This window comes from Macaca thibetana, chromosome 4 (assembly GCF_024542745.1).
Source record: "Macaca thibetana thibetana isolate TM-01 chromosome 4, ASM2454274v1, whole genome shotgun sequence".
Lineage (NCBI taxonomy): Eukaryota > Metazoa > Chordata > Mammalia > Primates > Cercopithecidae > Macaca > Macaca thibetana.
The window spans coordinates 76,903,783-76,920,098 of NC_065581.1; the positions used below are offsets into that span (position 1 = coordinate 76,903,783).

General features: G+C 38.5%; 2 protein-coding genes across 15 annotated transcripts in view; one reads left to right on the forward strand and one right to left on the reverse strand.

Annotated features, from left to right (window-relative positions):
• The window catches only part of HMGN3 (high mobility group nucleosomal binding domain 3), a 1,231,743-nt gene that overhangs the window by 483,461 nt on the left and 731,966 nt on the right, over positions 1-16,316 (reverse strand). Inside the window, exon 1 of one of the 14 annotated variants that reach the window (XM_050789647.1) lies at positions 3,173-3,176. The exons of the other annotated variants lie outside the window; for them this stretch is intronic. The gene's annotated coding sequence lies outside the window, so the exon portion shown is untranslated. Of the gene's footprint in view, positions 1-3,172; positions 3,177-16,316 lie in introns of those variants that run through there. 14 annotated transcript variants of the gene reach the window in all.
• The window catches only part of SH3BGRL2 (SH3 domain binding glutamate rich protein like 2), a 71,761-nt gene that overhangs the window by 51,060 nt on the left and 4,385 nt on the right, over positions 1-16,316 (forward strand). Inside the window, exon 3 of the mRNA XM_050789668.1 lies at positions 13,201-13,281. Within this exon, the coding sequence (XP_050645625.1) occupies positions 13,201-13,281 (81 nt within the window). The remainder of the gene's footprint in view (positions 1-13,200; positions 13,282-16,316) is intronic.

Genomic DNA, 16,316 nt, shown 5'->3' on the forward strand with positions numbered 1-16,316 from the left:
CCTTTGATGAACAAAAGGTTTTAAGCTTAATGTAGTCCCGTTTGTCTGTTTTTGCTCTTGTTACTTGTGCTTTTGGTATCATATCTGGGAAATCATTGTTTGCCAAATCCAATGTCATGGAGCTTTTCCCCTGTGTTTTCTTCTAGAAGTTTTATAGTTTTGGGCCTTGGGTTTATGTCTTTAATCTGTTTCAAGTTAGCTTTTGTACCTAGTGTAACATTAGGTTCTAACTTCATTCTTTTGCATGTAGATACCCAGTTTTCCCAATACTGTTGAAGAGACCATCTTTTTTTTTTTTTTTTTTTTTTTTTGAGACGGAGTCTGGCTCCGTTGCCCAGGCTGGAGTGCAGTGGCTGGATGTCAGCTCACTGCAAGCTCCGCCTCCCGGGTTTGCGCCATTCTCCTGCCTTAGCCTCCCGAGTAGCTGGGACTACAGGCGCCCGCCTCCTCGCCCGGCTATTTTTTTGTATTTTTTAGTAGAGACGGGGTTTCACTGTGTTAGCCAGGATGGTCTCGATCTCCTGACCTCGTGATCCACCCGTCTCGGCCTCCCAAAGTGCTGGGATTACAGGCTTGAGCCACCGCGCCCGGCCAAGACCATCTTTTTTCTCAATGAATGGTCTTGGTATGCTTGTCTGTTATTTGACCATATATAGAAGGGTTTATTTTGGACTCTCTGTTCTGTGCCATTAGTCTATATGTATGTCTCTATGTAGTATCACACTGTTTGATGACTATAGCTTTGTAATATGTTTTGAAATCAGAAAGTGTAAGTCCTTTAACTTTGTTCTTTTTCAAAATTGTTTTGGCTCTTCAGGGTCCGTTGATTTGCCATATGAATTTTAGGATGAGTTTTTTTTCTATTTCTGCAAAAACTGCTGTTGAAATTTTAATAGGGATCATGTTGAATCTATAGATTGCTTGGGTATTATTGACATCTATAATATTATCTTCTAATCCATGAACATGGGATATCCATTTATTTGAATCTCCTTTACATTTTTTCAGCATGTTTTGTAGTTTTCAGTGTACAAATCTTTTGCCACTTAGTTAGGTTTATTCCTATTTTATTATTTTTGATGCTGTTGTAAATAAAATTGTTTTCTTAATTTTCTTTTTCAGTTATTTATTTGCTTTATATATTGCCTCTTTGTAATTATTATTATTTTTTTTTGAGATGGAGTCTCGCTCTGTAGCCCACGCTGGAGTCCCAATAATGGGATTAGGTTCTTCATGCTTCAGAAAAGATCCCAAATGCACTTAAAACATATGATCCCAAGACATTGTTCCCAAAAGTCTAACATAAACACTGCACTTGAGAACAATTGCAACTGTATACACTTAGTTGTGCTTGGGCTGTGCTTCTGAGCCTCTACAAATGGTAAGAAAATGCTAACACATCTCCTTGTCTCCTTCCATGACAAGATGATTATTATATGTGTTGCTGATAAAACCAGAGTTGGGTTTCTCAGTACCTGGGGGTGCCCAAAGTCAGAGAATAAAGACTGCCCATCTGCCCAGAACATCCACTTGACTTGAAGATTTTCACCATGTTGCAAAACTTAATATTTTTAATAGCAAAACAAACACTGGTACTATAAAGACACATGCACATGTATGTTTATTGCAGCACTATTCACAATAGCAGAGACTTGGAACCAACCCAAATGTCCATCAATGATAGACTGGATTAAGAAAATGTGGCACATATACACCATGGAATACCATGCAGCCATAAAAAAGGATGAGTTCATGTCCTTTGCAGGGACATGGATGAAGCTGGAAACCATCATTCTCAGCAAACTATCACAAGGACAGAAAATTAAACACCGCATGTTCTCACTCATAGGTGGGAACTGAACAATGAGATCACTTGGACACAGGGCGGAGAACATCACATACCAGAGCCTGTCGGGGGGTAGGGAGCTAGGGGAGGGATAGCAGTAGGAGAAATACCTAATGTAAATGATGAGTTGATGGGTGCAGCAAACCAATATGGTACATGTATACCTATGTAACAAACCTGCACATGTGCCCTAGAACTTAGAGTATAATAACAATAAAAAGAAAACTGGCATATTATAAGTCAAGATGTCTCATTTCCATTAAGTTTTAAGATTAAACAAAGGTTCAAAGGAATTTCACATCTGTGGGGCCTGCTTCAAAATCCGTGCTTCAATCCTCTAGATCAGGGATCAAGCCACCTAGTAAATATTTTAGACTTTGAGGGCCATGTAGTTCTCTATTGCATATTCATTTCTGTTTTGGTTTTTATTAGTTGTTTTTATTTTGTTTTTCAACCTTTACAAATACAAACATCTTTCCTTTTTTTTTTGAGATGGAGTATCGTTTTGTTGCCCAGGCTGGAGTGCAGTGGCACAATCACCACTCACTGCAGCCAGGTTCAAGCAATTTTCCTGCCTCAGCCTCTCGAGTAGCTGGGACTGCAGGCACACGCCACCATGCCTGGCTAATTTTTGTATATTTGGTAGAGGTGGGGTTTCACCATGTTGACCAGGTCTTTATATCCTGACCTTGTGATCCACCCGCCTCAGCCTCCCAAAGTGCTGGGATTACGGGCATGAGCCACCGCTGTTGGCCGTAAACATCCTTCTTAGCTCACAGTCCCTTCCACCGTCTGCCCCTGCTCTGGACATTCCATTCACATTTCCCTCTGCCTTTTGGAGTTCCTTAGTGGATATATTTGAGAAACACTGGATTGGCTGTTTCCCAGGTCTCTGTCCTGACAATTGAGTGTGTCATCTGGTAGAATGGAGTAGAACAAAACAATGGACAGAAATTTTGACCTACCTCGTAGCCTGTCTGCAGTAATAACGTGTTACTAGAGTTCTGTTTAGAGTCAGTGAGAAGAAAAAAAAGCAAAAGTCCAAAATTGTAACTATTATCCACAGGAGATTGTGCTCTAGTTTGAAGATATAGATGTTATTTATTTAGGGCTAATGGCTACATCTACTATATGATACTTAAGGGAAAGCCCTAAAAAATCACCCTACACTGATCTTCCTTACCTCATATACCCAGTTGATTACCAAATCCTATAATTTTTACATCCTCCATAATTCTGCCCTCTTTTTCTCTCAAAGCTCAATCCAAAGGTGTGTTGTTATTACACTTTCTCTAATTAACTAGGACTCTGGTTATTAGTTCCTCTCCCCCATGCCCAGCAAACTTGTGCCTTTTTATTGCTATTATGATAGTTATAGGTTTTTTTCATGTCTTTGCCTTCAGTTGGTTTCCAAGCACCGTGTGCTCACCTTTACCCTATTTATCTTAGTATGTGGTATCCATTAGGTTGCTAGGAACACAGAACATACCTAACAAACATGGTTGTATGAATGGGTAAATACCTACACAGGTGTTTTCAGCTCAGGAGGTAGCCAGCCCATTCTGTTGGGACATGCCTTGTCAAGGTTCTGAGCATTTGCAGTATATAGTTTGAAGTCCGTTAAGCCAGACTGTGCTGCATTCCCATTTTATTAATAAAGTTCAAAGCCAGATTGTTAAAAGCAATCTTATTGAATCTACTTTTAAAATTTTACGATGAAATCCGTTTAGAAAACTAACTCTGTTAGAAGCTCACCTATCCCACAGGTAGCATTTTCTTAGGAACATTTATCTGCATTTGAAAATCTGTATTTCAAGGCCTTGTGTCTAAAAGATCAGTTATCTAATCAAGGAGAATCTTCTCCATCAGATATTTTCCTGTAAATATTCCTATGTGGCATCTTTCCAGATACCAGGAGGGGAAAGTTGAGTAGTAGAGAGGGTGTGATACAAATTCCCCTTTATGGTTGATTGCTGGTCAGCTGCGTGCCCGGAAGCACAGCGATGTAATTAGATATTCTCTGCTGTTTTATCTTTTCGGTATAACTCTAGCTTTTATTCTTCCGTCTATAAATGTTTAATCTCCCATTTTCACCTTCCTGAGTTGTTTGCCTTAATATTCTACAGTGATGAATTCCTGGGATGTGACTTTCATAAAAATGATGACTTGTGCTGTGAATACTGAAAGCTTTCATCCAGACAGTTTGAGGCCTCCCCAGTTGCATGACTAGCAGTATATCTTAACTAATATCCAAACTGGTGGTTTTCTTTCTGTTTCAAATTCTCTCTCTTTCTGAGCCTTATGTAATTGGAGTTAATGAAGAGAGAACAAAACTGTTAAGACAATCAGGACTTGTTAATATCAATGTCAAGAGAAAGGGTCGAAAGTGAAAAGTTGGTTTTCCTCTGCCCTTCTTTAATGCAGCTTCCCTCATTTCCCCAACATGTAGCCTTTTCATGAGGCTCTGCTTTGTCATTTTTCTAAGTTATTGCCATTCATGTATTAATGTCTATATCCCTTGATTTTAAATATTGGATAGTATTTACTTTTTCCTTTGAAAGTTGAAGAGAAATTGACATTCTTATAGCTTCTCTCATTTCTCCCCCATTTTGATATATGAATATGCATACACACATGAATTGCTAAAGTATATGTCACACTGTCTTCTGTAACTATAATAATTATGTAAATGTATATGTATATTGTTATAATTATATAAATACTATTCCCTACAGAACTGCTTAGTGTGAGCAGCCATAGATAGAGGAGGGTATGTAATCTTATGTTACTAAATCCCTGTGGCTTAAGGGAGAATGACACAAATGTCAATATCCAAGGGAATCTCTTAATACATTTTAACCTTTTCATTTCTTCCACTTCACATTTGTCTGGCAAACCTATGAGAGAAATAACTTTTCCTTCTTGTATTTTTTTTTTTTTAATTTGCGTGGACTATGTCCTGAAAATAATTTTGTTAACATAGTGTGCCTACCTAGTAAACTTTCTGAATGCTTTAATTTTTTGTAAGTCTTTCATTCTTAATTGATCATTTTGTTTAATATGAAAGACTAGATTTAAAACCAAGTTCCCCCAGGAAGCATTATTCCATTTTCCATATTCTTTGTATTGATTGGAAGACTTCATGTCTGCTAAATTAGATTCTTAAAGGTAGGTTGTTTTGCTTCTCTTTTAGAGAAGGTTTTAGGGTTTTCTTGGAGCTCTAGAATTTCATCAGTATGTGCCTTTAAAAAAAATTCTGCTCAGCAATTAATAGGACTGCTTAATCCGAAAACTAATGTCTTTTTTTCACTGGAGAGAAAGTTCTGTTATTTCTTTGCCCCCTTTTTCCCCCCTCACTTCCATTGTCTTTCCTTTTCATCTTCAGGATCTTTTTCCTTTTGGATGAAGTTTTACCCTTATGTTCTGACTTTCAATACTCATGACTTACCTAATAATTTCCATCTCTTGGTCTTGATATTCTACATTCTGAGAGGCATTTGTAACTTTTATCTTCTAGATCTCTAGCCTGGTTTTTAGCTCTATGCTATCCTGCTTTTTATTCTTTTTATCTACTTTCTAATTTGGCAATCAAACTTAATTTTCAGAAGCTCTTTTGTTTCTTACTCCTTTAAAAATAGTGGCTTGTTCTTGTTTTGTGGATGCAGCATTTTCTTTAATCTCTCCAAGGATATTAGTTAGAAAGCATTTTTTTTTTAAGTTTTGTATATTCTGTAAGTTATCTCTGTGTTCTCCAGCACTAGTTCTAGTTGTTGGTTTTTTGTCTGTCTTAGGAGCCTTTTTTGTCTTTCTTAGGCTTGGCTTCCCCCAGTAACTCACAGGCCTGCTTTCCTTTGAGTAGGAAGGTTAAATAAGACTGTGAAAGAGAGTGGGGGCAGCACGAAGCAGACTGGAACTCCTCAGGTGCCCATGAAAGAGCCACACCCAGGCAGCAATGGACTTCAGTGCGTGTCCGTCCAGCGTGAACTTCCTTTCCATTTTTCCCTTTCTGTGTCTGATGTGGGGTCCAGGGTAACCACAGACTCTGCTGGCCTCTCTCAGGTCCCTGAAGCCTCACCAGGAGTTTTCAGCATATAGGCAGCGAGTGTTCTTTGGAGAGCACTTCTCTGGAGCTCTGGCCACACTGGGAAAACAAACTGTCTAAGCCGTTACAAATGTACTTCTTTTTACATTGATTGCCCCACCATAGTCTGCTCCAGATTGTTGTGTTCATTGTCTTAGGCTCGTGATTGCTGGCTCCTTGGGAAGGACTGTTCTTCTATTGGTTTGGGCTGTGGTTCTCCCTGCTGTGTTTTCTCTGTTTGGTTGCATTTTATATATTCTGGGTATTTCTTAAAATTGTATGGCTGGTTCCTGTTCCTAGGATTTTCCCCCTCCAGTTTAAATTGGCTCTTGGGTAAGAGGGGAAGTAGATGTATTTGCTTACTTTGTTGTCTTGAACCTGTATGGTCAGAACTATTAAACATGAATTAGGAATTTGAGATTCTCACCTTTGGGTTTGCTCATATTTTGGTATTTGGCAATAAAAATTGCCAAAATGAAGCTGTTTTAGATAACTGCATCTTATCTATCCTGCCAGAATTGGACTTGTCTACTGTTTTTTGATTTCTATAGCAAGATTTCATAAAGTATAGCACTAACAACCTTTATCCACTAAATCAAGAAATTCTGCTTAGAGGCTACCCTCCGGCTTGAAAGAAAATTTGAGAAGCAGCCGCTGTTCATTTTAAGCAGCTGTAGCAACTCCCGTAGTCTTAAAAAATTGCTTTTTAAAAAATATTCTTCTTTTGGGTAAAACAAATTTACTTTGGCTCATTTAGAACTGATTGCTGCTACACCATTTCCTTGTTTTTGTTCCCTCCAGCCTTCTGTTTGGTTATGTCCTTGGCATGAAGAAATAATGTGGGCCTGTCACTTAATTGTGATTGTCTTAGCTGTGGGAAGCAACACAACCTATCAGAGTGGCTGCTGTGGGCTTTCCTAACTGTTCTCTCCAGAGACACTGAAAGGGCAAAGAACATTAATGTGTTTGTCTCAGATGCTTGCTTAGTCTATAATGGTCTAATCGGAGTGCACAGATAATGTCCTTAGGTAAGCTTTGTGGAGGAATGAAACTGTTGTTAACTCTACCTCTTGTAGATTTTATCATGAGCTTAGAAATGTCTCTAACAGTAGTTTTCGCTTGAACATAAACAGAAGTATAGGTGATGAGAGATTTCAAAAAAACAAAAACAAAAAACCACAACAGTTTAGGTTGCTATATTCTTAAAATTACAGCATTTAGATAAATGTTCCCTTAGTGAGTTTGAGTAGCTTGGTTATGATATTATCTATACAGTTCAGAGATTTTTCTTTTTGTCAGCAGTTGGCATTAGAAACAAAGTGAATTTTTTGTCCTTTGTCTTAAGTGGAATGAAAATGTACCAGCTTCTGAAATGGGCAATTTTACCTTGAATATGATTTATGTGGTTATATCTTTCTGCAAAGTAAATATTTACTAATCATCATATTCTGTAATTACAAAAGGTTGATTGTCCTGAAATGTGCAATCTCAAGATGTAGATTTACACAACACTTTAGGGAGAATGCCTTAGACTATAAGGAATTCAGTGAGCCTATTTGGAAACTTTATGTGAGTTTTAAAAATACAATGCTTTCAACCTTTGTAGTAGGAATCCTAATGTATTTTTTAAATATGTATAAGCCTGACAAGTAAAACAAATTTGATAAGACAACAGATTTTTTTCTTTTATTTAGGAATGCTTAAGAATTTGTATCTTAATAGGAAGTAGTTTTAAATGTTTTAATACTGTATTAATCTTAAATTATTTCACATGCAGTTTAACTTATCTCTGTCATATCTACTTTTTGCTTAAACATGACAAAGAAAATATTAATAGTTTCACTTTATATTTACATACTTTAGGATTCATCAGGCCACTCAAAAGCTTCTGAATGTTAGAAAGTAAATTTTTCACACAATTCTTTTTTTTTTTTTTTTTTTTTTTGAGACGAAGTCTGGCCCTGTCGCCCAGGCTGGAGTGCAGTGGCCCGATCTCAGCTCACTGCAAGCTCCGCCTCCCGGGTTTACGCCATTCTCCTGCCTCAGCCTCCCAAGTAGCTGGGACTATAGGCGCCCACCACCTCGCCTGGCTAGTTTTTTGTATTTTTCAGTAGCGACAGGGTTTCACCGTGTTAGCCAGGATGGTCTCGATCTCCTGACCTCGTGATTCACCAGTCTCGGCCTCCCAAAGTGCTGGGATTACGGGCTTGAGCCACCGCGCCCAACCCACACAATTCTTTAAAACCGGTGAATAACAGAATAGAAATAGGATTTACTTAATTGTTACTAACATGATATACCTAAAACATGGCATGTCATTAATTAACAAATGCAATTCATCTATCTACATGACAGAAATTATTGGTAACGTGGTGTCTGTTGGGTACTAGTGTAACACTGACTTTTAAAAATTATTGTCTTTAAATCATTCTCTTTTTTAAGCTAATTACCAAATTTTATATTTGTCATTTGGAAGGAGTTAATTACCTTAAGTAAAAATTTCTGCTCTTTTGGGTGGATCCCATTCAATTTCTAGGTAAGAAGCACCCTGCTGGCAATACTGATAGGGCACTGAGTTAAAGGTTCATAACATAAAAATAACACTTATAATTATTATGGGAGAAATACAGCTTAAGAGAAATTTTTCTTTTCTAAAAGTAAAAAATGTTGCCATTCTGAGATTTCTAAACATCTGACATTTCTAAATACCTTTCTTGGTGACTGAAACTTCAAGAATGGTTTCAGTTTAATATGGACAAATGGAGTATTGATAATGTTACATATTTTCTCTACATGAGAGAAAATGTTATATATACACTTTTTTTTTTTTTTTTAATTGAGACAGGGTCTTGCCCTGTTGCTCAGGCTGGAGTGCAGTGGTGCAATTCTAGCTCACTGCAGCCTCAAAATCTGTCTATTTTATGGGTGTTGTTTTATATATATGAAACTTGCATGTGAGAATTTCCCTTATTTCCAATTTTGTGATTTGGGGCATTGGGATCATTTTAAGATTAAGGTTTTTAATTATAAACACTGAAACCTGAAATATAAACGTTAAGTCTCATTGTACCTTGCCTTTTGCTCTTTTACATGCACAATATTTTCGTGTTACCACTTAAATCTTTTGAAAGTAGAATTCATACTACATTTATAGAGATTGAGTGAGGCATTGCTTCTTATATTTTCTTTTTTAAATTACATTAACTTTTCATTTCTGCATTTCACACTGACATTAGAGTTGTTTGTTTTTGTTTTTGTTTTGACACAGGCCCTCCCTCACTCTGTCACCCATGCAGTCTGGAGTGCACTGGTGTGATCATTGCTCACTGCATGTAGCCTTGAACTCCAGGGCTCAGTTGGTCCTCTCACCTCAGCCTCCCAAGTAGCTGGGGCTGCAGGCACATGCTGCCATCCCTGGCTAATTTTTTAATTTTTTGTAGTGGCGGGGTCTCGCTGTGTTGCCCAGGCTGGTCTCAAACCCCTGGCCTCAAACAATCCTCACACCTCAGCCTCCTAAAGCTCTGGGATTACAGGTGTGAGCCACCCCAAATGACCATTTAAAAGATTTTTAATCACATAGAGACAGATAGTAGCCTTTTAAAACAAGAACAGGGACAGTATTTTGATGACCAAGTTACTAGCCCTCAATTTTTTCTTCTCATTAATATCTCTTCCCTTACCTATTCAGTTAAACAAGATGGGGCAATTTCCAAATAAATATCTCTAGGAACAGGAATACCTAGGCTGGGCTTTACACCTGGACACAGCTAACAGTCCATTTAGGAGCAACTCTACTGGATTCTCCTTTGTTTTGTAGAATTCTGGAGTACCAAGGGATTTCACTAGTATTCTGATACAGAAAGAAAGAAAGTCTGAGAAGGTTAAAGGAGTTGATCAAGGTCATAGATAATTCATAGTGGTTTGCTGGACATCACATCCACGGTTGACTAAACATATACACCACTCAGTTTTCCAGAAATGAATCTGTGGTTGCATAGACAGTGGTTGGTGCAAGTAGAAGTATAAGACCCCTCTTGACTGGGTGTGGTGGCTCATGCCCATCATCTGAGCACTTTGGGAGGCCGAGGCAGGAAGATTGCTTGAGCCCTGGAGTTCAAGATCAGCCTGGGCAACATAATGATGCCTCATCTCTACAGAGAGGTGGTCTTTTTGTAGAGGGGGTTTTCTCTAAAAAGAGGGATTATCTTTACAATAATTTTTCTCATGTACATAGATGAATTTTTTGATTTTTTTCTACAGAAACTGAAAAAATAGCTGGGTATGGTGGTGCACACCTGTGGTCCCAACTACTTGGGAGGCTGAGATGGCAGGATCACCTGAACCCAGGAGGTGGAGGCTGTGGTGAGCTGTGAACACACCATTGCACTCCAGTCTGGGTGACAGACTGAGACCTTATCTCAACAACAACAAAAAAGATCCTTCTACTCCCCAAACCTGATGAATTAGAGCCAGGCCATATAGGGCCTTTCACATTATATTAAGGATTTTAGTCTGTATCTTACAAGGAGTGAGAAGTCTTAAAGGAAAGGATTTAAGCAGAGGGTGAGATCAAATCTGTTTTTATAAAAATCAGTCTGTCCTCACTTTCAGAGAATGATGGGGTGGAAATAGTGAGATTAGACAAAGGTCGATAAGTTGGGGTGCTGTTGCAGAAGTCTAGCTTAGATCAGGTTGGTAGAGACCAATGTGGAAAAATTGAGATGCTTAAGGGACATATAAACTAGTGGTTGAGGGAAGAAAGGAGTCCTGTGATGTGTTGATATCTAAGTTACAGGGCCCTGTAAATAGTGGTGCCGTTTTCTGAGACGTCCAGTTTGTGGAGTGGAAGATCATGAATTGTGGTTTAGCCTGTTGTGTTTAAGAGTCTGTGAACAGTTAGTGGCTTTTATGGAACCAGAGCTCAGAAGAGAGGTCAGGGCAAGAGATGTGAATTTAATCAGGGCTATGGCTATGAATGAGCTTCCCCAGGGAAAGACTTTCAGCTGAATAGAGGCTGAATATGGTTTAGAGAGAACAGGTATACTAAGTTACATACAGTAGATATCTTAAAGGATGGAACAAATCTAGCTGTAATTTAGCCCTCTTCCTCATCTTACCACATTCAGTATAGTCAACAAATTGTCAGGTAGAGAAAGTATGTTTTGAACAGAATTATTTCTTGAACTCCCATGAGGGAATTATTACTCAACTCTTTGGAAATAGCTTCATTACAAAGAATGTAAAATTTTCAGTCCATGAGATTTTGCCTGTATTTTATGTCAAACTTTGACCTGTTTTTGTGGCATAGTTAGGATCATATTTTGTCTTATAAGAAATTACAAATTTTCTTACAAATTCCATGAAATCTCTACATCCTAGAGCCGTTAGGAATCTCCAATTGCTCAGTGTCTCATGTAGTTTCTCAAATATTACATGTTGAAAATGAACTCCAGCCTTCCCTTCAGATTTTTTTTTCTCATCTTTTTCATCAAGCCAGAAAGTTCAGAGCCATTGTAATTCTTATTTCTCCCTAATCACCCCCATCAAATCCACAACCAAGGATGATCATTTCTACCCCCAAAACGTATCTGCAGCCCGTCTGCTGCCCTCTGCCATCACCCCGGCTGCCACCATTGCTTACTGCGATTGCCAAAGTATTCCCTTTTTTCCGCTGCTTTCCTTTTTGCTGCCCTTTTTCTGAGCCATTCTCCACACAGTTATTAAGGTATTTTCTTAAAAGAAACTAGATCATTTGCTCCCTTGCTCAAAACCCTTATATGATTTCTTTTGGTACTTAAGATAAAATTCAAGATCATTTTCTTGGTTTACAAAGCCCAGCGTATGTTGATCCCTGTCCACCCTGCCAGCTTTGTGCTTCACTAGTGCTGTTCCCTGCCTAAGAATGCCCCCGTCCCAGTCCTTCACTTGGCTAACTCTATTCATCCTTCAGATGTAAACTTAAATGCCAGTTTTCAAAGAAGACTGGGCCAAATCTCTCTTTTCAGACATGTTGCTCCTTCTTGGCTTGGTCAAGGAAGGCCTTTCTTTAGAGCTGATCCTAAATGACAGAAGGAGCAGCCCGTGAAAAGCCTGAGGCTCCTGCCTTCCAAACCAGGAGACTCAATTACTAAAGCTTTTGGAGAAGAGGATGTGTACACACAACCAAATAATTCAAAGATTTTTTAATCAGACAAGGCGTGCGTTGCAGGAAGTGAATCTCTACAAGTTTAGATGCCGTTGGCTTGGCTTAACAATGGATTCATTAGCGCTCAGTGACTCCAGCACACGTGGTGCCCCATACTTGGTTTCCTTTTGGGCAGGATGCATCCTAGAGTACAAAAAGTATGAATTTCAAGGTCAGTGAAACATGAACCCAAATATCAGTTCTCTCACTTATTAGCTGTCAAACTTGGACAACATATTTCTTTGCCTTGAGCCAGTCTCTAACTTGGCAGGCTGTGGTGAAGATTAAATAACATAACGTTTATAAGGCACTTAGCACAAAGCAAATGCCTAAATGACTGTGATCATCATTTGCTTACATTATTTATCCTTAGGATAAAGTTACCAAACTACCAAATTTTAAGACTGCTTTACATATGATAAATGCAAACTTTTGAAAAGAAACAGTTGAACACATTTACCAGAATTGCTTGATGCCTTCTTGTGAAGGTAGGAAGAGAAAAATGATTCTATGTTTGAGGCAAAGGTAAATATTATAGAGAATATAGTTTCCTTTAGTTTTTATTTGATCTTTTTATTCCCTCTAAGGAGATGGTCTCAAAGAATGTGGAAAACTTCAGAAGCAGAATAAGACACACTTTCATTGACACATGGAGACCTTTACAGCTTTGTTTACCCAGTGATTTTTTTCAAAGCCCTAGATAACAAAATATCAAGAGTGGAACTGGGAGGCAGTCTTCCATACTGAAGACCTAGAGTAAAATCTTAGGTCAGAGTGATTCCACACAGACAAATGTTAGTTTGGCCCACAAAGGAAAAGGAGTGTGTTCCTATTTCATTTCTGTCATCAAATGTTTTACATTTTAATCTGTCATAGGTTTTGGATTAAAAACTTGTTACATTCTTCATCATACTAAAATAAATTTTTATGCGCAAGCAGACTAATTCAGCAGATTTATTTAGCTTTTCCCTGATCAGGACGGAACAATGGTACCTTCTTTACTTCCATAAAGAATTTGTCCAAAGCACCAAATAGAAAGATAATTGTTTGCTTTCGTTGGTTTATTTTCTCCTTCCCTTTTTCTTCTAGGATTATGACAGTTTTTTTGAATCCAAGGAAAGCAACACAGTCTTTTCATTTTTAGGCCTGAAACCACGGTTGGCATCAAAGGTAGGTAAATCTTTTCTTATTCTTGTTTTAGAATTAATCTCTTTTGAGTTGTTCTTAGAGATGTGGAGTGACAGTGTTAGAGGAATGCATATTTAGTTTCTTAGTTTTGGGGGTTTTGCTTCCTCTCATGTGTAATTCGAGACTACCCAGTGTTAAAACATACAACAGAGGCTAGTTTTGGGTTTTTTTTCCCCCAATTTTTCAGTCGTTGCTATAAATAAGAATATTACCTTATTTCTAATTTATACCCCATTACTCCAAGAATTTAAGGTAGCAAAAACTAGTAGGTGCTTTCTGTTTAAAATTGCAATTTTTTTACTGTACATTTTTTGGAATAGCAGACTCAGAGTCTATTTAAAGGTGTTCTAAATTTACTCTCATTAGAGAAGAGATGGTCTATAATAATAAATGGTCAACCTTGAAAAAATCTTCAATTCCTTAATCAAAATATTTTGAAGCCACTTTATTAAGTCATATGTCTTAGAAAACATAAAGCCGGGCGCAGTGGCTCAAGCCTGTAATCCCAGCACTTTGGGAGGCCGAGACGGGCGGATCACGAGGCCAGGAGATCGAGACCATCCTGGCTAACACGGTGAAACCCCGTCTCTACTAAACAATATAAAAAATTAGCCGGGCGAGGTGGCGGGCGACTGTAGTCCCAGCTACTCGGGAGGCTGAGGCAGGAGAATGGCATAAACCCGGGAGGCGGAGCTTGCAGTGAGCTGAGATCAGGCCACAGCACTCCAGCCTGGGTAACAGAGCGAGACTCCGTCTCAAAAACAAAAAAACAAAAAAAAAAAAAAAAGAAAACATAAAGGAGCCAGTATTTTCTCATGTTTAGAACCAGAAATAATGTGTGTTATCACAACTTTATTAAGCTTGTAGATTCACTTTCAAAATAAGAAAAAACATTTCTTTATTAAGTAAGGTACTATTTTGATATTATTTCTTCTTTTAAAACACACATTTTAAAATTCTTTCTGATTATGAAAGTAGCCTAGACTCATTTTTTTAAATTGGGAAAATATTAAAAAAGGGTAAAATAAAGAATTAAAATCATCTCCCAGAGCTAACCACATTGACATTTTTGTGTATTTCCTTGCAGTCTTTATATACATAGTAATTGAGGTTTTGAGTGTTTCAAATTGAGACTGACTTCTAATATGTCTATTTTTAACACAACTGAAATAAAAGTACCTTCCCTAGAACTTCCATGTCTGAAAGTAGTAGGTCTTTTGAGGCTACCCAGGATTTGTACCATCTCTGGCATACCTGTAGGAGGAAGGCAGGGACCCTCAATAACATAAATTATACACCAGCATCTGCAGTGCATAGCCAATGTGAAATCTTGCTTTGTTTTTACACCAGTAAGTCCACAGATGGTTGTGGGTGGTTTCCATGCACATGTTTTAAGCAGAGGCAAAACCCACACATACCATATTTAAAGGTTCTTAAAACTATTTTTATAAAGATGAAACATTTGAATACTTGTTAGGAAAATTAGAGTATTTTTATAACATATTTCATCCAAAGATATTAAAAGTCCAGATTTATCTTCAAAGAACTGTAAAAAACTAGGATGGGGTAGTCTAATGGATACATAAATCCAGTGGGCATCATTGTCTATGTAAAACCTTTTAAAAAATATTGTTTGTTCCCATTTTCCCCAAATATGGAAATTCTTTAGAGACTGTGGGCTGACTTTTTTATTTTTCAAAGAAATGTATTTTCTCACTAGTTTCTCAGGAAACCTATGGTCTATGAAATATACATTCTCACATGGTTTTTGGCCATAGTATTAAAGTTCATCTTGGTGTCACTGAAGTTAACTTGATTTCAGGGGACCATCCCAAAGGTAGTGAGGACCCTGGACACCACCCCCATTCAGCCCACCGTTTTCAGGGACCTAAATCAGTTGTACCTGGGCAGGAGTATCTGGGACCAGAGTAGATGTCCATAGCACAAGGTCTGTGCCACTCTCCATGAACCATTTAGGGCTTTAAAGGCTAATAGCAATTCATACTTCATCGTTGTATGAGAGAAGTGAAAATATCTTCAAGAACAATTTAGCATTTTCTCTCTTCTGATCTTTTATTTTTCACCTTGGTAGTGATTCATCATATAGTCTACAGTCTAAAGCTTTGAAAGAGTGTTCACAGGTTTAATGTACTAAAAGATGAAAGCCCTCTTTTCTCTTTTCCTTTCCTACTCCCTGTGTAGTATACACACATAAAAAACACGGCAAGAAAGCCTATCAGGAAACATAAAGACATCATTGGCACCTATAATTGCTCTTACATGATAGGAGAGGACATTCACGGGCCCAACAGGCACAGGTGCAGTGTAGGCTCTGACTGGGCTGCCCTCCATAGTGGGAGGGGCAAAGGCAGGCTGGAGGTCTCTAGATGGTGGCCTACAGGCCACATTTGTGCTGGATATGTTATTTGTCCTGTGAAGAGTTTTTAAAAGTATGTAAATGTTAGATGGTATGGAATCCCTGGTGGGGGTGGTGCGGTGATCTCAGTTTCCCTTGTGGTTAGCTGGAGCCCACAGTGGCTGGCCCATCATGATATCCAACTAATTCTGAGAAGGGGAGGCTGTTTCACCAATAATTTTTAGGTAGAAAACCGTCAAAGTTAAAATTTAGTAGACCCCAAGAAGGGCCTGTCGTAGAAGATTGTATTTTCAGATCCCTAGCTTTCAGGGGTGATATCCAAAGTAGGTAACAACTGGTCCACATTGGATGCTGACCAGCCAGAGCTTGAACAGCCACAGAGGCCCCCTGTGCCAGGTGTCAGCTCTTTATCCATTGGCTCAAGGGGGAGGGTGTGCAGGGGCGGCAGCTGGGAGATTGGGGCAGCGACTCTTGGCTAACAGGTATGGTCATACTAGAGTGGTTCTTCATCTTGGGTTGCTATTAACGAGCATCTCTGCAGGCCCTCTGAGCAAGGTAGCCCCCACCCAGCCATCCACAGGTGGAACAGTACCTCTGAGAGGAATCTCAGTAGGTCATTGAAAACATGCAGTTTTCTTTC